General features: G+C 49.5%; 9 protein-coding genes across 9 annotated transcripts; 3 read left to right on the forward strand and 6 right to left on the reverse strand.

The window, feature by feature from the left end:
* Nucleotides 1-793: 793 nt before the first annotated feature.
* On the reverse strand, nucleotides 794-1,852 carry N7489_005487 (CDP-diacylglycerol--inositol 3-phosphatidyltransferase; the record flags this gene model as incomplete). Its single annotated transcript, XM_056711239.1, has 3 exons — nucleotides 794-1,162; nucleotides 1,226-1,602; nucleotides 1,666-1,852. 3 exons carry the CDS (start codon nucleotides 1,850-1,852, stop codon nucleotides 794-796), a joined length of 933 nt encoding a protein of 310 aa, XP_056569660.1.
* Nucleotides 1,853-2,476: 624 nt separating this feature from the next.
* ptcA (type 2C protein phosphatase PTC6) lies at nucleotides 2,477-4,216 on the reverse strand (the record flags this gene model as incomplete). Its single annotated transcript, XM_056711240.1, has 2 exons — nucleotides 2,477-4,083; nucleotides 4,156-4,216. The coding sequence occupies 2 exons, from the start codon at nucleotides 4,214-4,216 to the stop codon at nucleotides 2,477-2,479; spliced, it is 1,668 nt and encodes a 555-aa protein (XP_056569661.1).
* Nucleotides 4,217-4,867: 651 nt separating this feature from the next.
* N7489_005489 (putative RNA splicing factor (Pad-1)) lies at nucleotides 4,868-6,714 on the reverse strand (the record flags this gene model as incomplete). Its single annotated transcript, XM_056711241.1, has 4 exons — nucleotides 4,868-5,126; nucleotides 5,179-5,655; nucleotides 5,706-6,014; nucleotides 6,071-6,714. 4 exons carry the CDS (start codon nucleotides 6,712-6,714, stop codon nucleotides 4,868-4,870), a joined length of 1,689 nt encoding a protein of 562 aa, XP_056569662.1.
* A 906-nt stretch (nucleotides 6,715-7,620) lies between these two features.
* N7489_005490 (fatty acid alpha-hydroxylase) lies at nucleotides 7,621-8,814 on the reverse strand (the record flags this gene model as incomplete). The annotated part of the gene is made up of 2 exons (XM_056711242.1): nucleotides 7,621-7,774; nucleotides 7,826-8,814. The coding sequence occupies 2 exons, from the start codon at nucleotides 8,812-8,814 to the stop codon at nucleotides 7,621-7,623; spliced, it is 1,143 nt and encodes a 380-aa protein (XP_056569663.1).
* Nucleotides 8,815-11,248: 2,434 nt separating this feature from the next.
* N7489_005491 (uncharacterized protein) lies at nucleotides 11,249-12,505 on the forward strand (the record flags this gene model as incomplete). Its single annotated transcript, XM_056711243.1, has 1 exon — nucleotides 11,249-12,505. One exon carries the CDS (start codon nucleotides 11,249-11,251, stop codon nucleotides 12,503-12,505), a length of 1,257 nt encoding a protein of 418 aa, XP_056569664.1.
* Nucleotides 12,506-13,443: 938 nt separating this feature from the next.
* Nucleotides 13,444-15,047, forward strand: N7489_005492 (uncharacterized protein; the record flags this gene model as incomplete). The annotated part of the gene is made up of 2 exons (XM_056711244.1): nucleotides 13,444-14,224; nucleotides 14,281-15,047. The coding sequence occupies 2 exons, from the start codon at nucleotides 13,444-13,446 to the stop codon at nucleotides 15,045-15,047; spliced, it is 1,548 nt and encodes a 515-aa protein (XP_056569665.1).
* A 1,115-nt stretch (nucleotides 15,048-16,162) lies between these two features.
* Nucleotides 16,163-19,133, reverse strand: N7489_005493 (CeGAL family transcription factor; the record flags this gene model as incomplete). Its single annotated transcript, XM_056711245.1, has 5 exons — nucleotides 16,163-17,654; nucleotides 17,712-18,487; nucleotides 18,546-18,657; nucleotides 18,726-18,985; nucleotides 19,041-19,133. The coding sequence occupies 5 exons, from the start codon at nucleotides 19,131-19,133 to the stop codon at nucleotides 16,163-16,165; spliced, it is 2,733 nt and encodes a 910-aa protein (XP_056569666.1).
* Nucleotides 19,134-20,457: 1,324 nt separating this feature from the next.
* N7489_005494 (coatomer subunit delta) lies at nucleotides 20,458-22,181 on the reverse strand (the record flags this gene model as incomplete). Its single annotated transcript, XM_056711246.1, has 4 exons — nucleotides 20,458-21,361; nucleotides 21,429-21,625; nucleotides 21,679-22,122; nucleotides 22,179-22,181. The coding sequence occupies 4 exons, from the start codon at nucleotides 22,179-22,181 to the stop codon at nucleotides 20,458-20,460; spliced, it is 1,548 nt and encodes a 515-aa protein (XP_056569667.1).
* Nucleotides 22,182-22,608: 427 nt separating this feature from the next.
* N7489_005495 (uncharacterized protein) lies at nucleotides 22,609-25,177 on the forward strand (the record flags this gene model as incomplete). Its single annotated transcript, XM_056711247.1, has 2 exons — nucleotides 22,609-23,691; nucleotides 23,747-25,177. 2 exons carry the CDS (start codon nucleotides 22,609-22,611, stop codon nucleotides 25,175-25,177), a joined length of 2,514 nt encoding a protein of 837 aa, XP_056569668.1.
* Between the last annotated feature and the right edge of the window lie 1,316 nt (nucleotides 25,178-26,493).

Raw genomic sequence — 26,493 nt, forward strand, 5'->3', positions numbered from 1 at the left:
ACGTCTCTGGACAGCCTGAGAGCAAATCTTGAATACTTTCGAGTACATAAATGGATCGGATTAGACGGTACAGGGACTGGACTGTAGAATTGGTAGGTGTGATGACACGCATTCAGACCTGAATATCCATTACTGCCTGCAGGTTATGGCAAAGAACCCTGTGTCTATGTATGTATGCGAGGTTCTTAGACCTAAAACAAGGACTTCAAAAGTGCAATGGCTAAAATCAAAGGGACGAGTCTCTGTTGGGTAAAGGTCGACAAGAGATCCACAATATCAAGTATCTGAAGGTTCCACAGCTATCATTGACCAGGTCTTCCAGTCATAACTAGGCTCAAATACACAAACAATGCATTAAATGATGTATAACGGCATTAACAATGATGAAAGTCTGACAGAGGCAATGAGTAAAAGAGGAAAAGATTGAAGAACCAGGCCGTAGAAAAGAAGCCCGAGAAGCGAAGAAGAAAAAATAAACGGAAAGAAAAGGCAAGGGGAAGAGTAAGAGAAAGCAAATGGCAAAAAAAGAAACAAGCAACACAACCCGCGTGTGTACTGTACAGGGTCCTAGAATCCGGACCATGTCTGGCCACCAAAAGCCATCGTTCCTGTCCAAGACGCCTATGAACAGGATCCAACTACCAGACCAAGCATTCCCCGACGAAGGGACCATCTAGCGCTGTCTTCTTGCGCATCCCTGAAAACACAGACCGTAGCTCCAAAGACATGCATGACAAGTAGGAAACGGAAATTTCGACTAGCTATCGTCTAGCTTTGGCATAGTTCCAGCCCTTTACTTCTTGCGGTTGGCTCTGCGGGCAGCGAGATCGCCCTCAGCGAGCCATTTGCTGGCGTTCACCATCTGGACGATGTTGACGAACTGCTTGAAGGCCATGATGGGGAACGATACGCCGGTGATGATCCATGGCCAGGTGCTCTCGAGCTTGTTCGCACGCGCCATCTCGAGGGCACCGGCGCTCCAGGGACTGGCGAACAGGCTGGCTGGCTCGGGGTGGGCAGGGTTTCCGGGCTGGGCGGAGGACAGCTGGGAATCGGAGACGGGCTGCAGGAGCGAAGGGGATAGGGTCGGCGAGGAGAAGGACAGGAGGTACAGGCCGATGAAGAAGGCTTCGTTGGCAGTACAGCAGATGAACAGGACGAGCTAACAAAATATTGCGGATCAGCTTCGAGGATGCAAAATCAGTTCGCTGCGGCAGGGTCTTACCTTGCTGGTGTAGTACTGGTACATAATCCAGCTACGGCTAGGATCGACCTTCTTGTGGCTCTGGCCGGATCCGCCCATGCTTAGAGTAGCGTACATGTGCATGTAGTGGCTGGCCATGTCCAGGCTGATGAGACCCTGGAAGAGGATAGCCCATCGGGGCCAGGCGGAGCTCAGGAAGACTAGGAGACACGCAGTGGTGCAGCGGTCGGTCACCATGTCCAGCACTGCACCGAAGGTGGTGGATTGATTGAAGTATCGTGCTGCATAACCGTCCAGACCGTCCAGCAGACAGGACACCGTGTAGAGGAAGGAACAGGTTCGCGGGTGGAGGGGCATGTAGTATAGGGAGGCGAAGGTCAAAACGACTCGGGAGTATCCTGGAACCGTGTTAAACCATATGTCAAATCGAAGCTTAAAGCCACATCAGCGGGGCATTCTACCGATAAGATTCGGGGTGAAGAGGAAGATGTTCTCCCTGCTTTCCTTGCTCTCTTCCCGCGCGGCGGATCTGGCCCTCTTCTTCGAAGAGGCGCGCTTTGAAGGTGTCGATACGGAGCCATTGCTAGGTGAATCTTCGCTCTCCTCAGCGGCGAGGGTAGCCTTTTGTCGCCGTGTTCTTGCGCTCATTGTGTGTGAAAGGGATGACTGGCGAACTGTTTCTCGTATAGGTCGGGTGAGATGTATGGATATTGGACAGTCTAGCTGCTGTCAGCCTCGGGGTTGTAATGCAGATGCAGCAAGAGAAAACACACCGTGTCAGCGAGATAAGAATAAAGCGAACTCAGGATAAGGATAGGAGGTGTTCAGGAACAAGGAGAAATTTCAACGATAAGGGGAGATAAGCGTTTGTCGACACGCTGAAACCAAGGTTATTAGGTGTAAGATGAAAAGAAGGAAGAATAAAAAGGAAAGGGATGAGAAGATGAGAAGGTGAGAAGATGAAAAGATGAAAGGAAATTGTGGAATGTCCTGCGGGTTACGCGGAACCTTGGACTTGAGCTTTCCCCACGCGGTCCACTTGGAGATGATCGTGATATTTTGAAAATATGAAACATAATAACTGCCTAGGTGGACTGGACTTGAAACACACCAGTTCAAATTTTGATCTGCGTTACATCTACGGTATATAGCCCTGTGAATATAGATTTAATCCAGTAGAACGTGCTTTTATAGACATTGATTATATACCAGCCTAGAGGCCTAAAAAAAAATATGTACAGAACATAACCACCCCAAATATATAAAACTCATTCATGTCCGTGACCTGCGCGGATCAGTGGCATCCTGTCGACGCCATTCGCGAGACTCCTTGGTTCCCATACTACCAACGCCGCCCTCAAGACGACGCTCCCAACCACCGAGCCGAACAACAAGACAGGTAGCATTGTCACCTTCCCTGGTGACCTCGGTCGAAAAATTGACCACATCACGCGCCCCCTCCTCCGGCGTCTTGGATTCCTTGACGATATCAACGATCTCCTGGTCAAGCAGTGTCCCACTGATGCCATCAGATACCAAAACCAAGAACGAGAACTCGGCCGGGCCAAGTTCTATGCGCTTTAGTTCAGGCTCCGCAGAGACTCCGATGCGCTTGGACTGGACATCGCCGAAAGCGCGTGTGTTGGCTAGCCCACTCATGCGTTCTTCGCCGAACGAGTCTGTTACAAAGGTCGTGGCGTACCGTCGGAGTCGGGATGCCTCGATGGGGGAGGAGGGGTGGTGGTTTGATGTGATGGGGATGGCGTCGCCAGTTTCTGTTGAACAGAGGAGCATGCGCGTGTCGCCGACATGGGCAACTAGGAGACTTGATGGGGCGACGGGATGCCAGAACGGGGTTGGCGTCGGGGTCGAGATCATCGCGACACTTCCGGTGCTGCCACCCTTGAACCGGGCGCTTCCGCCGATCTGGGGAGATCGGGTCATGCTGGGCCTGTGAAATATTTCATCTTCGTTCAGAGGTCTCTCAGCTCGGACTGGATCGTCATCTCGCTTAGCTGCTTGAGCATTGACAAAGTCTAGATCCGCACGTAGGAAGGCGTACTCCACAACTTCCTCGATGGAGATGTGGTTCTCAACACCCGGGTCGGTGGACTCGGTGCCAGTGTAGGCGAAATGCGGCGGCTTGAATCTCTTGAAGTAGCCACCAACTACCCGTCTCCAGGTCTGCACAAGGTATTTCTCCAAGTCTCCGATTCTGCGTCTGTCACCCTCTTGCAACACAGGTAGTTCGCTCGTAGTGGGTGGCACCTCGGCACCAGGTCGTAGGCTGGATCGAAGTTCGATATCAAATGCCGCGTTCTGGATATACTCGTGCAGATAGTCCCTCAAGAACGAACTACACTCGGATCCGCCATGGCCATCAAAGACACCGAAATAGAAAACCTGTGGGTCTCCACTGGCTGTCTCTGCACCGCGCGACTCCCGGGGGTGGGCCAAAGGATCATGCTTATTAGATCGCCGAATCGTCACTGAAGTTGGAGCCCGTTTCGCAAAGGCGGGGATGTCAATGACGCCAGCTTGGTACGTGTCTTCATTGGAGGGACGGGTTCCACGGGAGGTGACGGCGCCGAAATGGTGCTTCGCATTGCGAAGTGGAATCCGGACGACTGTTGTCTCGCGGTCTGTTAAAGCTTGGAAGGCAGCTGGTGATCGTGGAGTATCTCCGGTGTGAGGTATAGAGGCGGAGCGAGGGAGCTTATGGAATGGCGAGGACGGACCACGGGGGTCCGGATGAAGCGAAGACGATGGCAAATGGGTGACGAAATAATCGCGGAACTGTGGTTGTTTCCTAAACGTCGACTGACCGGGCGGCACAGACTCTGTACTGTAGCATCGCGCTCGACGAAGGAGAGCGAAGCCTGGGTTGTGTTAGATCAAGGATCTTCGTGGCCTGCAGCTGCAGATAAGCAGGTAGCTCTGGTCACACATACTGTAACAGTCGGCCAAGGTCCAGACCTGGCCTGTTACTCGCCTCGCTGAAAGGAGAGTCATTGGTCCATTGGATTACAAGGAAATAGGGAGAAAAAGAGAGTTGGAAGGACTGTGGGGAGAACACGTCTGGCCCGAGCGTCGGCAGATAAGAAGACTTGGACCGGCACATTCTTTCCGTAGGACTTAGCTCCTTAGGGGTTCCACTTCAAGATATGCATGATGCACTTGAATATATAGAAGAACCTATACAACATATACACCGGTCATGATACTTTAGGTCTTTACACGATCCCTGTAAAGATCTTTTAGAATGAAGTGGATATCTCCTCGGAATCTACTTAGAACTCCGTAGGCTACAAGCAGGGAGAGAGGTATTTCATATTTGATGTAATTCATTCACAAGTAAAAGGACTCATTCACAAGTAAAAAGCCAGCGCAACAAGATGCTAAATCACTGCTAGAACGATCATATCGGTAGCAAGGTCCACTTCAAATCCAGGTCCACGGGAATGGACGAAAGAAGAGACAACAGCACACGGGAGTGGCCGAGCAAGAAAAACAAGAAAAAACAAGAAAGACGCAACGCAGAAAGAGTGGCACCTACCGGGTAGCAGAGCCGTCCATTAAGTCCAAGACATTAGGGGGATCTGCCTCAGATTGCGTGCCAGGTTAGATTTCGTAAAAAAGGTGGATGTACTCAGGGAAGAGCATCTAGATAGCCTTGGTCCGGGAGAAGAGACTGCTGTAGACGGCATCCACGACGGGTTGGGCGGTAATCTGCTTTCCGCCAAAGTATCGGCCATTGAGGCCCTTAATGGCATTCTCGCCACCTTGAACGCGGTCGAACTTCAAGTAGATATCTCCCTGGGAACTGGCATCTAGCGAAATGTGAACAACGTGACCGTATTTCTTCTCACACTCGGAGCGGACGTCCTCCTCGAGCTCCTTGACCCAGTTTTCACCGGTCTCTCTGTAAAGGAGTTAGCGTTCATTCTCTGATGGCGAAGCGCAGGAAAACTTACTCAGCGGGGTCAAACATATTGCGAAGCAAGACACATCGACTGGCCATGTTGACATTGATGGGAAGCGGCTTAGTCTCGGTCTTGGGTCGCAGGAACTTCTGACGGTCGTCGACAGAAGGCTGGGGGTCATCTGTTCGTGCAAGCTTCCTCATCAATGCATCCCTAGAGTAGTTGTTGAAGTTCACACCAGCAACATCTGTATCGTCAAGTGCACTAGCACCGGCACCCTTTTCGGGTTCCCTGCCGCCGGCGCGGTCAAAGCTGTTGGAACCTCCGGCTTGAACACCACGACCTCCCTGGCCGGAGAACGAAGAACCCTGGAAGTTTGGTTGGTTTGTAGAAGCACCAGAGGGGCGATTGGCGTGCGTGTCGGGGGTGAACTTATCATTGCCGAGACCAACCCGAATAGCTCGTCCAGCAAGTTCAAATCCGTTCATCTTTTCCAAAGCATCACGAGCTTGTTCGGGGTTGGCGAATCTGGTTAAGTCAGTTACTGGAAGTGCCAGGAACATGGGGGGACAACATACTGAACGAAGGCGTAACCCTTGCTTCTACCGGTTTCGTCCTTTTGCAATTGAACAAACTCGAGCTCGCCGAATGGTTCGAAGACATTGGTGAGATCTTCTTCAGTAATGCTGAAATGGACGTTACCGACATAGAGTCTGTGGAATGGTGCAGTGTGGTGGTGACCTGAGGTAGACTCGGTGTTGCGAGCTTGGCGGTTCTTTTCCGCTTCAGTCAGTTGCGCAATGATAGGAATTCCTAAGAGCATCTGCCCAGTGAGTCGGATGGCGGCGGCAACAGACTCCTCATTCTTAAACTCGACATAACCGACACTACACAGATAGGCATTAGCAAGTGCTTATATAAGGTAATCATGTGTAAAACATACCCTTTGGAGCGTCCACTAACACGATCCTTCACGATCTGAGCATCCTTAACGGGGCCGGCCTTTTCAAAGAAGGTAAACAGATCCTTGATTCTCAGACGAGCAGCAAGTTGCTGCACAAAAATAGTACGTCTGTCACGTTCATCCTCATTCAGTTCTGGGGACTTGCGGCTAGGAGATCCACGGCGGGTGTCAATGTCACGGCGGGGTCGTCTTTCTTCCTCACGCTGGCGGCGATTGGGCCGGTAGTGGCGATCGTCATAAGGAGAACGGGAACGGGAACGAGCGCGGGAACGAGCGCGACCTCCACCACGATAAAAGTCACCGCTGGAGCGGTAGCCGTCACGGTCACGGCGAGGACGGCGACGCTCAGACTCGCGACTCTTGCTCCTCTTTCGGCTTCTAAGGCTTCCGTTAGCACTAGCAGTGTCGCTCTTCATGACTTCATCGCCCTCAAGGTCTCGGTCGGGGCGGCGGCCGCGGCTGTGGTCGCGGCGACGGCGTCTGTCACGGGAACGATCGCGGCGCTCGCTGGTGTCCGCGCGGGAGTGGTCATCACGGCCTTCCGAAGTGGTTGGGGGTTCGGCCGAGGCGGCCGAGGCGGCCGCAGTAGACTCCAGAAGAGCCTCTACATCAAGTCCAGACATTTTGGGAGGTAGCCTGTGTCGATTGGGATAAAGATATTGACCAGGGTAGGGAAATTGTCACTTTGTGGGGGTCAGATAGCGGAAGGGGACGCAGAGGACGAAGAGTTGGTTTTTCGAACCCTTATGATGCGATGATGGATCCACGGAATCTTCCGTTGGTTTCCGGGCCGACTATGCGTTTTCCGGATCTTTTTTGCGGAGTCCGCGCGAGAAACGCGACAAATTTCGAGGAACGTGTTTAGAGCACTGAGTGTTGATATAGTTTATAATTACTTTGGGTGGTCGCATGCCAAAAAGGGCCCCCGGGCGGTGAGCTCTGAGATCACGTGGGAGCGAGGTTTTTTTTTTCGCCGCCTTGTGGGTAGTTGATTCTGCCAGAGGGACCCGACCTGGATCCCAACCTTAAAAATGGATACCTGCGTACTCCGGACATCAGATAGCGTGATGGAATCCGCATTGCTTTTCTCCACAATGGCATTTACCCCGGTCTACCTGAGGGCTTTGAAAGGGTTGGTATTTCTTTTAGATCATCTTTATCTTTATAATAGTGACAAATTCCTACGCATGAGTAGACAAAACTTCCCGTAAGTGATTGTAGGGATATCTAGCAGGAGTAGACAGTATGTAGATATTGATAATATTTTCTCGCATTATGATTAAGGGTCATATACACTGATAAGTGATGCTTGTTAAAAGAATAATCAACTCCCCCTTGCATCTAGCACCACAAGAGATGACATGACGAAGTCTACTGTACGAGAAGTAGAACACTGAGACCAGCCAGAAACTCCACAATAGCCAATGTACTTGAAGAGTACCGAAGAGTAGTCACTCGATCGTACTCGGCGTTAAATCGTGACTTGAGGACCAGCGACAGCCCTATATTAATGCTTGAATTCGTTGTGCTCACTGGGCCTTTGCACCCTTTGGGGCCGGGGACGCTAGCTCGGTGCCGAAGACCCGATCCCAGAATCGACTAGTCACGCCAAAACCATTCTCGAAATCGGCAAAATGATGCTGGAGGTGGTACTTCTTGAGCTCCTTGTAGTACGACGGGAGACTAGATCAATGTTAGCGTGGATTCATTGTACCAGGGATATACTCAACTTACTTGCGGTGGTGCAGGAAGTAATGGGTGAGATCATAGCAAATATACCCGAAGACACCGCCACAGAATACCGACACAGCCGCGTACCAGTTGTAATAGAAGACCGCATGTGCCAGCTTCCAGAAAGGAGCAGCTAGGAACACGAATAGTGTCGGTGGCATAACAAGACGATACTTGTCCATCGGGAGATAGTGGTGGATACCATGAAGTAGGAAGTGCAAAGTAAGACCGACACGGTTGTCCGGAAGCCAGTGGTCAATGTGGAAGAGGAACCGGTGCATCACATACTCAATCAGAGTCCAGAGACACAAGCCGCCGGTGAAGTAGGAGGCAGCTGCGGCGGTGCTACCCAGGCCAGTAGCGCCCACCGTCATTCCATAGGCAACACATGGTAACCAGATACTTGGCACGACGTACCATGCAGTTTTGCTGAGAGGTTCCAGGAAGTTGCCGAAGAGAGGAGCGGACTCCCCTCCCCGGTAGTGGCGAGGCCGATGAATCTGCTCCAAGTAGAACTCCTTGGAGAAGTTGCTGTTCCACAGCTGCATCAGAAGCGGCTTGTTCAAGTCCAGGAACTTATGGGTCTTGAAGTCCTGGGTATAGTCGGTGTCAATCGACAGATCCTCCTCCCGCGACATTCCAGTGTTTGCGAAAACGGGACCAGAGTTGGTTTCAGTCACCGTCTCGATGACGGTTGTCGGTGTCGTGGTGGTAGTTTTGCCAGGCGCAGAGACATCGGATACAAACCCAATGTGGTACTCGTCCAAAATTTCATAGGCTGAATCGCTGTGATCGTGGGAAATCTCGTCTTTGAGGATGTCTGTCACATCCTGGCCGGCATACTCTAGGATCAGATCGCCACCACCGGGATGCGCGTCGAGGAAATCGGTGACATCGTAAACATTAGGCCCCAAGGTGATGTAGCATGACTTGGCGGTCTTGTGAGATTGGACTTCGGCTGAGGTAAACGTCGGCAGAACTCTCCCAGGCATGGCGGAAAGGTGGTAGAGAGACAAAATAGGGAAAATAGGGGGGGTAGGAGGGGAGATGAAAATCCGAAAGGCGAGGCGGCAATAATAAGAATTAATCAGGGGAGGCGTGGCGTGACACCAAAAGACGAGAGCCAGGGATCCGCCCGCTCCCGGAGCCTTGGAAAATTTCGAATCCTCGACTTACAATTGGATCAGGCCACGAGTTTAAACAGGATCCACATCGGATTTCGATTGATATATGTACAGGGTAATAACTTCATATTTAAATAGAGATCAAAGGTGCAGAATACCGGGCTACGGACGTAGTTATGTACATAACTTCGTATTTAACTGATTCCATCTCGGTGGGGCTTTCATATCTTAGCCGCATTGATGAGGCGCTGAGGAACCTCCCGAGGTCGGGAGGAAATCGCGGTCCAGGCTTAGCTCACATAGGTAAGCTCCATCATTAGTTGCCCTCTAATAATTGCCCCAGTGGTCTATTTGCCTTGCTTGTGGGCGCTGTTTCCATACCCAGGGCGACTGCGTGCACTAGGCAGCAGATCAACAATATGGTGGTTATAAAAAGCAGGAGTTGCGTGGATACGACTTGCAAACGAAAACAAGGTATGGAGCCAAAATTATCAAAAAATTGACAGTGTTCATTGTTCAATCCAATCCTGCCATGTAAGAGAGGGTATGGAGTAGCAAGGTGCAATCAAAGACAAAACAAAATAATGACCTAAAACAGAAGCATTCTGATCTATCACATGTGAAGAAGACAAAGCAAGCGAAATCAGTTGAATAGCCACATTCGACCCTATTCAAGATTAAATGGCCTTTCTTCCCTATAGTCAAAAAGCAGAGAGTTGAATGAAGGCGTCTTGGATGTTGATATTTGATTAAAAAAGATTAACAGGATTGTAGGGTACATATTCCGTACCTAGGTAAGAATAAACGGTTGCGCGGAAGTAGAAGTTTGGTAATCGGATGAGATGTATCGAAAGTTTGGCACTGCCTCTGCTTTCTCCTAGCAGCCTGATATGCTTAGTCCAAGTATTCTCAATTGAATGTGAGTGCAACTGTTGGATGGGCCGCCTACAAGCGTGGCACCTTATTTTAACTCGATTCGGAATGTGGTTACAATCCAGTGACCACAAGGACTTCGATACTCCTAGACATTCTTGTATAAGAGTATAACTAGGGAGATACGATTTTCAAAATTTGGCTAAAAATAGTGACCACCTACCGCCAAGAAGTTACCAATGCAATGTAGCTGTGGGTGCTAAGGAACAGGCCACAAAGAGAGCGCGTACCAAAAGGAGGACTGGCAAAGCCATCAGAATGAGACAGAAAAAGAAAAAGGATATCAGAGACACACTGCATGAGAGCCCATTTTATTGTAAGCGATTTTGCTTGATAAAGGGAAGAAAGATCCTGTTATTGGAGTAGTCTCCCTTAGATAAAGGTTATGCTGGCCCCGGGGTGGAGCCAGCGACTGAGCATGAAAAGGAAGTGTGGCTAGAAATGAGCATTAGAGGTAATTAGAGGTACTATTCACCATCGATAAATGTAGCATGTTCATACATTTTGTACTTGATAGCCTAAGGTAGCCAAGTACAACCTTCAATGTTGGACAGATACGGTACTTCGACTGTTCCAGATTAGTTCTGGCTGGCCAAATATAGTTAGTGAAGGCCATCGCATAGGTTATACCGAAACGGGAATAGATAGGCCAACTATACCCAAACAGGTTAGATTTATCAGGTTAAACCGCTAAACCGCTCAATAGCCTAAGCAGCTAGCTCCTTCGACGGGTTTCTCAGCAATCCTTCCTGATTCCTAAGTTTGGGGGCCCATTTATCAGACTGGTTTCTTGTTTGCCACTCCGGTCGATCGGTTTAATATAAACACGAAAATCGGCAGACCCCATATTAACTCCATTAATGGAGACGAGCCCCATAACCTCAGCCTGACAGGAACAGAAAGTCCGATCCTTTAGGGTCAAAACAAACCCCGAGATCTTCCAGAGGGGAAAGATCTGTTAAGTTGGGCCAAAGGCCACCCTAGCATCTATACAAAGTACAATATACTAGTACATATCGAGTACCTGCTCCGTACTTAAGATTCAGTGCGAGACAACCTCTGTATGCGCCCGGCTCTCGGCCTAGGGCTCCACTGAGAGTTTAGTGTTATCCTACGCGGCACGCGGGGCTATGGCCGGAACGATAACTTAGAACGCTATTATGGGTTATTTATCAGTCTCTGCATGGTCAATTCCAATTTGAAGCAGGGATTAGACATCGCACTAGTTAGTAGTGGAGATTTCGGCCCCTCTTCCTTCCCACATTCTCTAACTTCTCTTTTCTCATCTCTTTTGTACTTGTAATCTTCTCTTTTTTTCCCCCATACGATATACCCTTCTACGCTCACTCTCCCTTCTCCACAGCCCACAATGTCGACCGCCGGGGACTGGTGCCCCGAGAACCCAATTCTGGCCTACCTACAGACATTAGCGGCTACCAAAAAGACCCTTCCTTATGGGCAGCCAGTCGTCGCCCACGCCTCTGTCAATCACATTGATTCAGCTTCACTCCTGCGGCTGGCCGCAGATATCGGCCCGTACATCGCCGTACTACAGATTCCAGCCGATGTCATCGATGACTGGTCCAGCGACACCATCGAACAACTTCAGTATTTGTCCAGGAAACATAGATTTCTACTGTGGGAAGGAAGCAAGATTCTGAACCCTCTAGTAAATTTCATGGGCAGAGCGGATGCCCCGTTGGAAACAAGGCAGGCTCTGGCAGACTTGATCAAGAAGTCTTACACCAGTGGCCCATTGAGAACGGCAACATGGTCCAATCTGGCCACCTCTTGGGCCCCCGCAGCTCCAGTGGACCAACAAGAAAATGATATACTGATCCCAACCTTGAGATTGGCGGCCCGCGAGGCAGTTGCAACCACCGCAAAGATAATCCAAACCGAGATCTCTGCCGAGATAAATAACTACTCCTCGGGCGAGGAATTGGAAATCATCACACCCTCCACGGAAACAAGCAACGGCTGGAAAGAATTTAGTCCGAATAATACGGGATCGGTATTACGGAAATCGTCAACCATCTCGGTCACGACCGAGTCTGTGACTCCGCACGCACACCTTCACGCAGATGACGGTGTCCCAGTTCCCCCGCAACTGGCCCGCAGCGTTGCACTCTGTCTGCCCAGCACTATTGAAACTGCATTTACCCCCGAATTCCGCCAAAGTACGATAATCGCCGCGTGTGCCAACTCTGACTTTGTCATCGGGTTCGCGACGAGCGAGCCCTTCTTCGTGAATCACCGAGGGAATGATATTTTTGAGTTGGCTTTATTCGATGGCAACGGGAGTGCCCAAGTAGGCATCGACGCTGCCAAACTTGCTACCTCGCCTTACCTCAATGAACATCGAAGATCACTTGGTGTATTCTCTCTTATATCACCCACTCTTAGCCTCGGCTTTGAGTTTGATCCGACCTTCAAGCCTGATGGAATTACACCATCTGGTGCTGACACTGAAACTTCATACACTGCGCAATACCTATACTATATAGTCAGACAAGCGATCGATCTTCGGGAACAGAACCGACAAGAGCGTGAAGCCACCGGTTCTGGTAAGGGGAAACCGGCGGGCCCCAACATCATGCACATTCCAGTGGTCATCATTGCATGATGTTACACAGAGAGCACTTGTTCTGCATACCAGCTGGCCATTAGCGAGTTTTGATCCTCATCTTCCAATGTTGGCAAATTTGGACTGAGTATGTACGCTATGTACCCATCTTGTTTTACTTTGTGACCTGCCAATATTCTCAAGCCTCGCTCGTGTCGGTATTTCACCAAAAGTGTCTGATACATATACCAATGAATTTGATGAACAGATAAGTCGCTGGTCTAACTTGTGCATGAATTCTATATACTCCGAGATATAATAATCTAGAAATCCGAGGTTCATAAATAGTTAGTTAACTAGTTAACGTCATCGGCACCCGTGGACCCGTGGACCTAACCAAACCTATCAATTTTAAATGCATTTATCTCAACCAAAGCGCTATTAAATTAAATAAACTAAAATCATCATCTATCTGGATATATATCTCTTCTATAACCCTGATTTTTGTATACCCCGCATGTTGGTAAAGCCCTCATTCTTAACTGTAAAGGTGGCGAAGGGCTTCTTCGCTACTTATACCTGAATTATCAGGCTACTACACGTGCCTATTCTTAGTCATCTTGTGGGAATGAGGTCGGCTCCACCCTAGACGGCCAAAGTGGGCATGGATATCAACAGTGGAAGTGTTTTCAGCTCTGTAGACACCCTGCTCTCTCTTCTCTCGTGTCCTCTATACATCACTATTTGTCTTTTTATCTTTAAAAAGTCTTTTCATGAAATCCGATTAGTGTGTGCCCAACAGTTGGCTCCATTCACTCGAACACCGATTGTCATTTCCATAAACACATTCTGAGACTGAAAAATACTTTACTATGACAGTACATAACACAGCTCTTCGGACAGAATCCCCTTGATTATCTTACGTCCAATGTGTTCCTTCGCACCCACAGCTTCACGCCATATCATAACCACCGAGACCTTGGGGGAACTCGACAGTCATGAACCCAGCCAAAACTGCAGGCCATCAAAGTGGGCTTTCTAGTCAAAATGATCTCCAAGAGAATAACGAGAAATTACCCATCAGAGTTATCTCTGCGAATGGGGACCTGGTTCTCGAGTACATCGCTCTCGGTGACTCTTCATCGTCACCCGCTAGGCGCAAATGGCAGGTGGCAAGCGAGCATCTTACCTCGCACAGTCCATATTTCCAAGCGCTACTGGACCCCACCAAATTCTCCGAGGGAAGACAATTCAGTGCTCAAAAGCTAGCCTGGAATGAAACCAAAATACCAGGTCCAGCCTTGCAGCACGCGCTACCAACGGTCAGGCTTCCCAGCGTCCACTCTACCAGCATGTGCGGAGAAGATGCTATCGAGTTATTTTTGAAGATTCTATGCCTTGATTCTTTGGATGAAACCGAAAGAAGTGTGTTTGAAAATGAGTTGAAGACACAATCTACATCGCTTGTTGCAAGAATGATCGATCTTGCCGATTCAATGAATTCTCCTCGTGCCATCCAGGATGTTCTACAGGGAATTGGATATTTATATGGCAAGTCGAAGCCTGCGCTCCTTGTCAGGTTTAATGCAGCTCTGTTGTCAATGAAGGAAGATCGGATTCGACAGATCATCTTCATATCTACCTTCCTAAATGATTCAAGACTCACTAGAATCATGACCCATGCCTTGCTGGTTGTGGGCTCCAGATTCTGGGTAAACGGGCTAGATGTTCCCGAAGAAGAGTCTCTGCGCTGGAAATATCTACCAAATGGTTTAGAAGGTGGGTTTCCGGAGGCACCCCTGTCAGTTCCTGTTAGCTAAATCAGCTTTCTGCAGAGGAAATCTATTGTCGACGTCAGTATGTTTTGAACACCATCACCGACCTACAGGCTCATTTTCTTCGAGTTTATGGGGGTATGGAGGAAACCGACAGTGCAAGGTCCACGGCAAAGAAGAGAACGTTGGGCGCGGCCTTCACCGCGTCTGCACATGCGCTTTTCCAATCTCGTCAATTCCAATGCCGAGGTGGATTCAACAATGCTAGCCAATGCGACCTCTTCCAACTCGGCCAAATGGTCCGATTTTTTTCCATGCGCGCCAGAACGATCTTTTTAGGATCGACATTGATAGACCCGGATTTCGACTCAACCCCCAACGATGGTGATCACATGGCTGGCGAATCTATGAATGACCAACCCCCAGGCCCGCCATCCGATATTACAGCCGTCATCGCCTCTATCAAACAATATCCTGATTATGCAATCGACGAAGCTCATACCGGCTGCGGCGTGCGGCGTCGAATTATGCCTGCTTTGGAGTGCATCGAGAAATTCGTCTGGGATGACCGCGGACTCCTTGGTATCACCCCCGTGATCTCGGATATCGCTGTTTCAGATCCATCTCGACCATCGAAATGGACGCGATGGGCAGACTTCACGCGCAAGAAACACACTGTCGATATTTCTTTTGCGAGAGTTACGGCTGTGTACTATCCTTCGGCGCCGTCGAAAAACCAAGTCACCCGTTCCACGCCCCAAGAAGAACTCGGACGGCTGTTGTTTACTGCTGCTCGGAGGGATTGGAGTGCGGCGGGCTCAGGCTGATGTTCCAATCACCATATATATAAACCATTAGTCTATTTCTACCCCAACCCATGCATTTTAGAGCCCTCGTGGTGGCCCCTGGCCCGGTTTACAACTTCATGCTATAGCCTACTATATTGTGACTACGACATTCCTGAGAAATGATAGACCTTGTCATTCCCAAACTCTAGAAGCTCACTAACACTGACTGGTTGGCTTTAGACTGTGTCCTGATCATAAGCGAGTCAACACTGAACTATCAATCTTGTCCACTACACTGGAACCAGTCATCGAGTGGAGATAGTACCGGGCCTTCTCTTTCACCAATTGAGGACAGAAAAGGTGCCAAAGATGTTCCTATAAATTATCAATGTGTGGGCCCGGCGAAAGACACTTTTCAATGGCAACTACTCCCTATGTTGACACGGAGTAGACACACACAAAAGAGCACATGTCTAGTTGCCCAGTTCAGTCGATTTCCAACTCGCAGGTACTCACGTCACAGTGACTGAAGAACCATCATCACAGAATCCGTCGCCTCCCTAGCGGCGAACCCGAAAATACGACAGAATGATCCAAGAGAATAAGAAGGAAAAGAATCACTTTCGACCGGTCTAGACTTCTATCCAGGGGTGGATTCCGGCTGGCTCCAGCAGATATCCAGACTAGGGGAGTACATGGGTCTGGATGATCTGGTTCTGGGACAAGCTTAACATTGAAAGAGTATATGTGGACGATGGACTTGCAGTGATCGAAGTAGGTTATCACTGTACATAGTGTAGTATCGTAGATGATGTTTCTTCAAATGCCAATTGACGTGAAATGAAGCATTAAAGTATCAACCAGGCAATTTATAGCCAGCTACCAGAAAGTAATGAACCCCTGTATCGAATGGCAACTTGTAGATGGTGCAGTGGAAGAAGTTCAGAGAAACAAGAATCACTTTTCTCTATAGTGTCTATATGAAGACAGGTGTGGGATTTTCTCTTTCTTTTGATGGCATGCAAATGAAGCGACAGAAGAAAGAACCCGAATCCAGATAACTGCAGAGATTTTTTTCCAATTTGATTCTGCGTCCATTCTGATATGCTTTTTTTCCCCATGTTGTCCCATCCATCCGCATAGACGCCAATCGTTCAACACACCGGATCACCCCAGAAATACCCCATATCAAGTTCCATATTCGGACCAGATGGGAAGAAAGAACCCGTGATCTGGCCCGTGGCTGGGTCGTAAGGGAAACATTCATCATACGAGCTCCGACCCGAGAGATCCTTCTCCTGTTTGATGAATTGGTCGAGTAGATCCGGCGCTTCGAGGCCGTAGGGTTCTGGTATGCTGAGAGGAGGGTTTGGTTCTGGCATACCGAGAGGCGTGTTGGACTGGTCCATCGGGGAGCAGGTGATTGAGTCCAGTTCGGCGGAGATAGCGTCAACTGCCACTGCGGCAGGCATAGTTGCGGACGGGTCAAATGTCACATCATCCGCTGCTGGCTCTTCTACCACTGGAGCGGAGTCTGCGGTATCAGGGACTTCAAAGAGAGGGTCTGCTTCTTCGGTGGTAGGGAAATCATTCACGTTGATTCCAATATGTGGTGCCAAGCGGCGGAGGAATCCGTCACAGAGCTTCCAGGCTCTTTCTGACGCCATGTTGGTTTTTGATAGCGTCGACAGCCAGTCCAGAGCTTTCTTTGCAGCTTTGGAGACCATCGTCGCTTTTTCGGGGACGTGCTGGGCCCGGAATGCCAGCTCGAGCAGAAGAACAGTAACTGCCTGCATCAGGTAATGCAATGTGCACCACCATGGCGACATGCGGTATAGCAGTACTGCGTCTGGGGTATCCGGGAATAGTGTAAGCATGTGGCATGCCGCCTCAACACATTCTGCCGCGGTTTTGTTGCAGAACTCGTAAGTCTTGTCTTCCTCGGAAGAGGATTGATCCAAACGACAGAGACACGGCCGGGTGATTCCAATTTTGGTGCTGTAGAACAGAAAGGCGAGGCCCATCCGCTGGCTAATGGGGCATTGGGATGTCTGTGTCGAGGTAAAGTCGTATGCAACAGGGAGATTCATGAACCATGAATCAATCTCAAGCATCAGGCTCTTGATGGTAAACTCGGTGCTTGCCCATGGGGACTGCAACGCTTCAGGGCTGTAGAGCTTCACGGTCATCCGCTTCGAGATGCTAGTCAAAGAGGCCAACTGCAGGAAGTAAAGCGAAGTGCAAGGCGGAAGACCCTTGAGATACTCTGCTCGGCTCATTTTTGTCTCTCCCTCGTTTGAATCAGAATCAGCCGCTGATTCTAGGTCCTCTGCGCTGTTGTTGGTGGGTACCCGCTCGGAACCGTTAAATGTACGGAGTGTAGCTGTGCCTATCAGGCGAGCCACCTCGTCCTTTTGGAAATCACTCTCATCAAAAGGAACAGGCATTGGTGTAGTGCAGGAGCTGTCAATGATACACGAGGGACGCCCGGTCATGATAGTAAGTAGATGGTCCAATGTGTACAATGACCACCACACCCGATAGCGTATCTCCTTGGAAGTGTCCGATATGCTCGCACCAACGTTGCGCAAATGCAAACCAAGAGCCAGTGCTCCTCGAACTGCACTTCCGGAAAGTTTCCAGGCCCTGCATAGACCACCTCCATGAGTATATACTACCAGGATATAGAGGCCGTCAACTTACCGATTGATATGTCCTGATGCAATCAGATAGAATGAAGTAAGCCCCTCAACCTGCAACTGCTGTAGATCAGGATGATGGAGAATTTGATCTTCCAAGCTCAAGGCCCGCGCCCTTGAGAAGTACATTTGATGGTCATCATCTTCTTCCTTCCAGTCCGAATTCGTCAATTGGCCATATTTAGCCGCAATGGCAAAGATCAAGTTGAGTATAGCGAGCCACTTGTTTCCTGGCTTGAGAGATGGTTGACTGAAAAAGACCTGGAACTGGGGGACAAAGGTCGAAACCCCAATGATTGGGAAGGAAGGATGCACCGAAGTCAGATAGGCATTGAGCATTTTGCCTGCCATCTCCCGTGATGGTACTCCATACATATCACTTTGATCTGCAGTCGGAATGTCCAGGTCATCAAGGTAATAGTTGGAAGCCACTACCCATGGCTCGCTTGGATTCTCCGGTCGAGGCGTCAGAGTTGGAGAGGGCAGACCGTTATCGTCATCTGTTTTGGGAAGAGTTGCAGGCCAGGCCTCACATTCACTGTTGACCTCTTTGCTAAGCCTTTGGAGCCAAGTTATCTCAGAGCTCTTTCCAATGAAGCCCGTTGCTCGGGCAGTTTCGTCTCTATTGAAGTCCTCCTCTGTTTGGTCGCCGGCCTCCAGGGGACTAACGGATGATGCTCGGGAGGGCGGTGGCTCAGAACCTGTATGCCATGAAATTCTTCGTTCTCCAGCTGCTGAAAGGCACGCCTCTGGGTTGACTTCCAAGTCAGGTGCTGATTCCTGGTTGATATTAGATAACATAGATAACATAGGTTACCGGATGGTCAAAATTTCATACCGCTGCCAGGGCAATGTTCACGAGTTGCTCATCAGACACGCCAAAGCGATTGCTCAGCTTGCTAATGACATCTTCATATGCCTGCACCTTTGCGGACAAGCTTGCCAACTGTCTTTTCCCAGTTAATTGAAGACGTCAGCTTTTGCAACCACGCCAGTACACTGCTATATTGGCTCGTACCGTTTGGACTTCTCCCTTTTGCCATCGGTGTAACAACAGATGATTCCGGCCTCTCGACAATTGCGGCATCCGGATTTGTCTCCGGTGCATTTCGTCTTCCGTTGTCTGCACGACTCGCATGCTCGACGAACGTGTCGACGATGGAACCTGCCAGGAGAGGTGAAGGCAGTAGATTCGGCTCCTTCCGCTAGTCGCGGGATGGCCATCTTCTTGGTGCCCACTTCAGATTCACCCCGTTGGAGGTGAGGAACTGGGTTATCCTAGAGATGCTTTATCAGATAATACTTCTTGGAACGATCATGATTTCACACTTACCACACTGGATAACTGATTACACGTGTCTGCATCAGCGCACGATAATTTGAAGAGGCTCTGATCATTCCACGAGGGAAATGGAATATTACTCATTGTGAACCACGAAACAATATAATGAAGCTGTTGACTAAATGTCAGTGGGATTCCTAACTACGAGAGTTCCATGCTTTACTTACTTGAGTAAATTGAGTTTAGGCAATGTGTATAGGTCCCAAGGAGCTTCTGGATATATATATTGAAATGACAATGTCAGCAATTGCTGCCGTGACATGTGTCAAGTCAAATAGTTAATATAACGTGAGACGAGAAGGAAGGTTCATTGGATTTTATAAAACACCCCAGGATTTGACCCATGAGAAGCATAGACCGGGGAAAGAAGGGGGAAAAAAAGGGTTCGGGTTTAGGGCACCGTTGGGAATCGTGAGCTGGTCCAAGTCGATACTGTGATGACATCCAATGCTCGTTTAGGGTAATGAGTAAACGCGCACCATTGGCCACCCGCCAAATAAGGAATAGCTGGCGAGTTTTGCCTCAGTCTCCTCGTAGGGCATGGGGCGAAAGTCCAACGTTTTCATGAGCAAAATACCTTCTTCTGGTTATTGATCACACTATTTGCCATCAACCAAACATGCCTATTGTGGGCTTACATCTGATTACTCCAGAGAGGAGGTATTGGCTTAACCATCAGATTCCCTCCGGGGATCCATCTCTTTTCTTAGGGTCAGCTTTCGGTTGTTAGTACCGACTAGCTCTGGACTCCGATACAGTGACCAAGGATCGTGAGATAGGATCCAAACAGAGCTTCGACCAGAGAAATGCTCATTTTCCCAGGGCTGTTTCTGAAACTCTGGGCTTGTGTGTTTCAAGCCCATGAACCACGTTGAACTGCCGCAGTCTTGAGCCATCTTCACCGGGATATGGAAGTGAATCAGTAGTCAATAGTATACCTAGGTAATAGTAAATAGTAAATAATGTCTAGATGGCCCAGACCCAGGGCTTCGAAGTCAATCTGACGTTAGACTGTGGCGGCACCGGCGTTTGAGGTTGGTTCGTCCCTGGTTGGCATTCAGGCCAGGACACCTCATTCGGAAAGTGGATGGATAAGCCCCAAGGGGGGAAAGCTTGACGGCAATTCTCACCAACGTCCTCCCGACTTGGACATATTGAGCTAATTTGCGAGTCTATAATCCTGACGTTCCATTACGTTCGGATGATTGTATTTAAAACGGGCCTAATGGCCTTGTTTGTCAGGCCTCGATGACTTAACTGGATGTGGAAATATACTACAGAGTACACATTGTATGGAGGTTATATTATTGTAAGAAAATGGAAAGGAATTGGCTTAACACGATCTTGGAAATTAAAGAACACAATCCGAACATCATTAGGAACTCTATACAGTAGTCCAAGCCCATTTTTACTCAATGAGGTAGTTCTCCGCAACACTTCGAACATCCTTTGAGAACGCAACACCTTCACCCTCCATGTCCAGTAGGGAAACACCGTTGATGTCGACATCCACGAAAGGCTTGCTCTTGGCGAAGCGGACACTCATCGGGAAGAATTCATTCTCATCAGCATCAATCGCCTCGAACTCAAAGCTGCCAGAGGCGTTTGACTCGTCAACAATGCCCAGGTTCCAGTCCAGACTGTCCCCGGAGACCTCGTAGACTGCATCAAAGCTAGACACGGCAGGTTCTGTCGTGCCATATGGAATTGTGACGACCACATCGCGGAGACTATCTTCGCCGGTGAGCTCATACTCCACGGTCACGGTGGTGGAGTCGGAGCCCTTGTTTACCCAAACGGTGAATGTGATGGGGAGAATGTCGGTATTGTCAGCCGAGCTGGCCACACGCCATCGGAGGACCCCGATGGAGTTGTTGGCGGGGAAGCGCTTGGTAGTGTCCTTCAGTTGGATCACAGAAGAGTTGGTGAAGAGAGCTTTGTCGACATTAGGGTGGGTGCGGAACTGTGCGCCATGTGTGGGAATAGCCTGGCAGTCGAGCCGGAGTTTGGTGAGTGAGGGATCACTGATACGGAGCTGCATGTCACCCTTGACCTCGAAAGACTTCAAGGCTCCCTCCCGGGTAAGGGTGGCTGAGATGGTCTCGGCGATTGTGAGTTGAATGGGCTCCCGGTCCACATTGAGAGACTCGCGGGCTGAGGGAATGTCGTGTGACGGAGCCGAAGCTTGTGGAGCCACCAATGGGCTCTCCTCTTCGACTTCGGGGCCCATATCACCCCGGACCTTCTCGTAGATATCCGTTGCCTTTGATTTCTTGCCCAGTTGCATGCCCTTGCCGCGAGTGGGAATGGGCCTAGTTATCACGCGGTCAGCAGCAGTTTCGCAAAGGTTAAATAACATCAGGAATCAACCAAACGTACTTGGCAAAGGCCTGTTTCTTCTCGGCCTCATATGAATCATAGGTGTCAGGCACGGAGGGGCGCGTTGGGGGTGTGTAGACGGGGTAGGATGGAGTTCTTGGGGCGGCGGCGCGACCTGTGCGAGCAGCCTCTTTGCGTTGCATTTCCAGCTGCTTCGCCTTCCTTTTGCGCTCCTCGCTGGCCTCCAGCTCTTTGTTCTACCAATGTATGTCAGCCGTGAACTAATCTCGCCGGTGATTCCACAACATACCCGCTCAATGATTTCCTGAATTCTCTCCTCGTGACTCTCCATTTCCAAGAAGGTCTTGATCTGAGAGAGAGAAAGATTCTCCCGGTATCCCATAGTTACCAATTCATCGAACGCACTCAGGAGCTCAAAGGCATTGCGAAGAATCTCCCGCTCGTCTAGGCTCTTGCAGATGCTGGTGGTGACTTGCGCAAAGAGATGGAGACTGTCGATGTCTTGAAGGATGTTCGATTGACGGTTGGTGATCAGCACGATATACAACTCGTCCAATGGCTGGTACACGAAGCGCACGTTGTCTTGCTCGACGGTGGTATGCTGGGTTCCGGAGTCCGCCAGCTTGGGGAAGGAGGCTAGAAGGGCTTCAATTCGGGACCGAGAGATCTCCCGGAACTGGCGCGAGAGGACCGCTTTACCTCCGCGGGTGCATATCGACGCTGCGAGAACGACCTGTTGTGTGTTGATTAGTTCAATTCCCCCGCGGATAGGACTGAACAAGGGCTTACCATGGCGAAAAACAGCACAAAAAGGGCACAGAGATGACAATAAAAGAGTGATTAAAGAAAAGAGTATAGAAACGGATAGAGAAGCGTAGGGTTGACTAGAAGCGTATACCCTGATGTTGATGGTTGGCAGCGGTAGGGAGCTACTCTGTTCACTTCGGCCGCAGTTGGCCCGTGCATTCCTTTCGCTTAGTCGTCACCAGACACTTTCATTTCTCTTCACTCCATCTTTTTCCTACGCGTTGATAACACTCCACCATCGCTCAGTTCATCGTTTCTCGTGTTATTACTCGTAGCATTTCGCTCTGCGTATTGCTGAGCATTCTTTTTTCTTTCATTTTCAACCAGCATTTCCACCGTTTTCATGGAACATCTTTGCTGAACTTTCCAATACTACCTACGACCCCCAGACCACGTCTTTACGTGTCTTGTTATGACAACCGCACCTTTGAGCGCATACACAGTAATGGAAGTACCAGCTACGGGAGATTCTATGGAGATGGCCTCGCCCTACCAAGGGCAGGCTGACGATTTTGACATCGACATCGACCTCATGGAGGACCATGTCTCGAACATGGACAGTGACATGATGGGCGCAGATGAATTTACACATACCTCTCAGCCTAACGAAGTTAACAATGACGCGATCTACGATGCCGACATGGCGGAACCGTCCGAAGGCTCGATGATCGACGCTGACAACTACGTTGATGAAGACAACGATATTGACGTGCAATTCGATGAAGAGCCATACGAAGAGGAAATGATTGAACCTGATCAGGCCGAAGAAGTCGATATTGACGCCCCCGTCATTCATCTTCAACCTGCGGGCAGCAATGAAGACGCTGCCAGCCCCATTAAGGAGAATTCCACAGCCACACCTGCGGAACCTCTCGAAGCAGCACCTCAAGGCTCAAGTGGCTCTGTGGAACGTGCTCCAGTTCAAGACGAAGCTCATGCTTCCGGTGTTGGAGACGCAGTCACTCAGGCCCAGCCGGGCAGGGCTGTGGATGACCTTGCTGAGAAACCATCCGAAAATGTCATCAGTCCCGAAGCCGGTGGCCATAATGGAAAGGCAGAGATTAGTGGAGAGACTAATGAGATATCACAATCTTCTCTGTCGGAGGCTCAGGTAACGCAAGCTCCCAACGAGGACCCGGAGACCAGTCAAACCAAACATTCCGCCAAAGATTCCCATGTTGATGACACTGCGCGCCCAGAAACGCAGCCTGTGTCTGAGGGGAATCAGGAGGATGCGGATCGATCTCTCCAACAGGTCACATTCATTGATGAATCTCTTCACCCAGTCAAAATCCTTTACCAGGACTGCGAGGTCGCTCTGTTCCCTCCCCTTGAGGGAGACTTGGCGGATACATTCTTTGTTGAAGACGAAGCTTTAGCTTATGAAAACATTGGTGAAATATTCAAGGCTCTGCGCCAGGTGCTTCAAAAGACCATGGCAGGCAATGAAGTCTTGGTCATCGATATTGACACCCTTGGTATCCAAATAACAGAGGTAAGCACTCCCTCAATTATCCCCCACCGGACAGTGTACTGACTTATCCTATCAGGACTCATTCCATACATCCCAAGTAACCTTACATCAGATCCTAGATCTTTACCTTAGACTTTGTCGCAACGATGGCACTACCGAGCCCGACGCACTTTACCTTACACTGAGCACCAAGCGTGCATTCCCGGCTGAGCTCGCTGATCTCAATGACGCCGCAATTGAGGGCAAGACACTTTCCGAACTTCATTCCGAACTTCAGTCATGGGGTGAATATGATGAAGCGGAGGCAGGTTCCGAGGATCTTGGTGCTCATGGGGCTGAGGAGCATGAAGACGAAGTCTACTACACCAATGAGGCCCAAAGAGAGCTTTCAATCGCGGAATCGGAAACGGCTCCAGAACTCGGAAAAGAGCAGGCGCTAGATAGTGAACAGTCTCAGGTCCAGCCCGAAGTTGTCCTTGACGCCCAGCCAGGGATTGTCCATGCGCAGGATGAGGCTCGGCGTGCCTCTAGTAGGCGAAGTGCCGAGGCTGCACCTGAGTCTGAATCTCGTCTAGCCCAGCCCGAGAACAAAGAGTCAGACCACTTTGATGAGTCTCGCCATCTCGAAAGCGACCAAGATCAAGAATACGATCATGGCCATGGCGATACGAACGAAGAGCACTATGATTCTGAGGACAGGCTGAGTGATTCCACTGCCACGGTAGCTGCATTGCCAGGCGCAAGCGAGATCAAAGAGCATACCCAGCATGTCCCTCTGGATGTTGCTGCGGATGCCGGTACAGATCAAAATGACGACGAGAACTATTACGCAGAGGACCCTGAGAACGATGGCCTGGGAGCTGAGGAATACTACGAAGAAGACATCGGCTCAGTCGATGATTCAGAAGCTTTCCAAAAAGATATCACTGGCAGTGAAAATGCTGATGTTAATGCACAAGGACCAGCTGATCAGGCGTCTGTTCTTGATGAAGAGGACACAGATGAGTTAGATGCCCCGCCGACAGATGAAGTTGTCTCGGAAATTCTCCTGCGGGATGAAACCACCCACCCTTCTCATGACCAGCCGGCGCCGCCGCTTGACAGTGGCTTGCATGACACCTCTGACAAGAAGGAGCAAACTCCAGAGCCTGCACATGATTTACTTGGAATTTCTGTAGACCTGATGCAGACTCCCCGGAGAGATACAGAGGACGATGCTCTTGATCACTTCGAGGGCATAGACTACGACGAGCCAGAGGATGAACTCGACGCTCATGTTGCAGCTGATGACGAGGGTGCCGATGACCACGAGTTTGATGAGAATCATTTTGGCGATTATGACACCCATTTTGAAGAATCGGAAGCTGGAGAGCTGGTTGGCACAGACCCTTCCTTGACAGACCCCCAAAACAACCAAAATTCCTCCGCCAAACGGTCTCGCGAAGATGAAGAAGACTGGGACCTGGTGGAAACCACCGTTGACTCCAAGCGTCGTCGCTCTTCGTAAACCACGTTCACGCTTTTTCCTTTTTCTCCTGGAGCCCTTTCTACAGTCTCTCATTTGTCATGTCTGGTGTCCAACGAGTCTAACCCTCGATGGCTCGTTCCACATGACTCATGACCCCTCCGCCATACTAATAACCATACTTGCCAGCAACGACCTAGACCTCGACGCGGTGTTATTCGACTACTAACCAAAAGACAGGTATGTTCGACCCCTTCCCCCAGCGTGTGCACGCCTTCAACCTCTTGGGGCATGCGCCATCTCTTTTTTTTTCCATCCTACATCTGGATCAAACTCCAGTTGCTCTCGACACATCATCCAATTGCTCGTCATTTATTCTTGCGTTTTCTTCTTATTTTGTTCTTCTACTCTTTCCCTGCCATTGCGATTCAAGATACCACTGCCGGTCTTCGGCCAAAATCTTTGTTCGGTGTTGATGGGTGCCCATTTGGGCGAGTTTTTCGAATGCATTTCCCTTAGGATCTGGCGTATCGGCGCGATGGGTTAGTCCACGTGTGTGTAGTATTCTACCAATGAGTTTTTACCCCACATGCTTCTTCATATCTATGTGTACTTGTAAATATATCTCAGTAGATGAATGAGACGTATGTCCGACCTTGTAACCCCAGATTTGAAGTGCCTATCCTCGCTTATATTATGGGGCACGAAGGAGGAACATTCCGGGGATATCGGGGACCGGTATTGCATGCTTTGCAGGTACATGTATAATATGTATAATTTATACTTATGTAGTCATATACTTTTTACATTGATTCAGCCACACAATGGAATGTCATATTGTGGACCCAAATTGGTGTCTCTGGGGATTCCGGGCTAAGTATAGAAATCCATGCCGCATTCGGAGGGAAGCTGAAACGCCGATCTTGGCTTCATTTCAGGGTCCATTTGATTTTGATTTCGACAAAGATACTATTAGTACATAGTACTAATAGGTACACGGACGAGTATCCAGAACTATGACCACATAGACGTCAGTGACACATGGTAGTATTGTGTATGCACATGTGTACAATATGTATACTTGGATGTAAATAGTTGTACTCCGTACTCTGTACACGGACACTAAATAGTAGACATCTGAAGTTATGGCCACCTATTCTATTTCAAGTTCTACATTTACATAAATGTATGCATATTCATATACAAAATCTTCAGAATATAAAGGGATATTAAGATTAAAATTACCTAAAGCAAAGGAAAACCACCTCGGTACTTGAAAGCCCTCCCAAGCCTCCAAGACCTCTAGCCCCGTTGTTCTCTTACGCGTCCCCCGATCGGGCTTGAAACGGAACCCCACC

This window comes from Penicillium chrysogenum (genome assembly GCF_028827035.1).
Source record: "Penicillium chrysogenum strain IBT 35668 chromosome Unknown utg000002l_segment0_segment0, whole genome shotgun sequence".
In the NCBI taxonomy this organism is placed as follows: Eukaryota; Fungi; Ascomycota; class Eurotiomycetes; order Eurotiales; family Aspergillaceae; genus Penicillium; species Penicillium chrysogenum.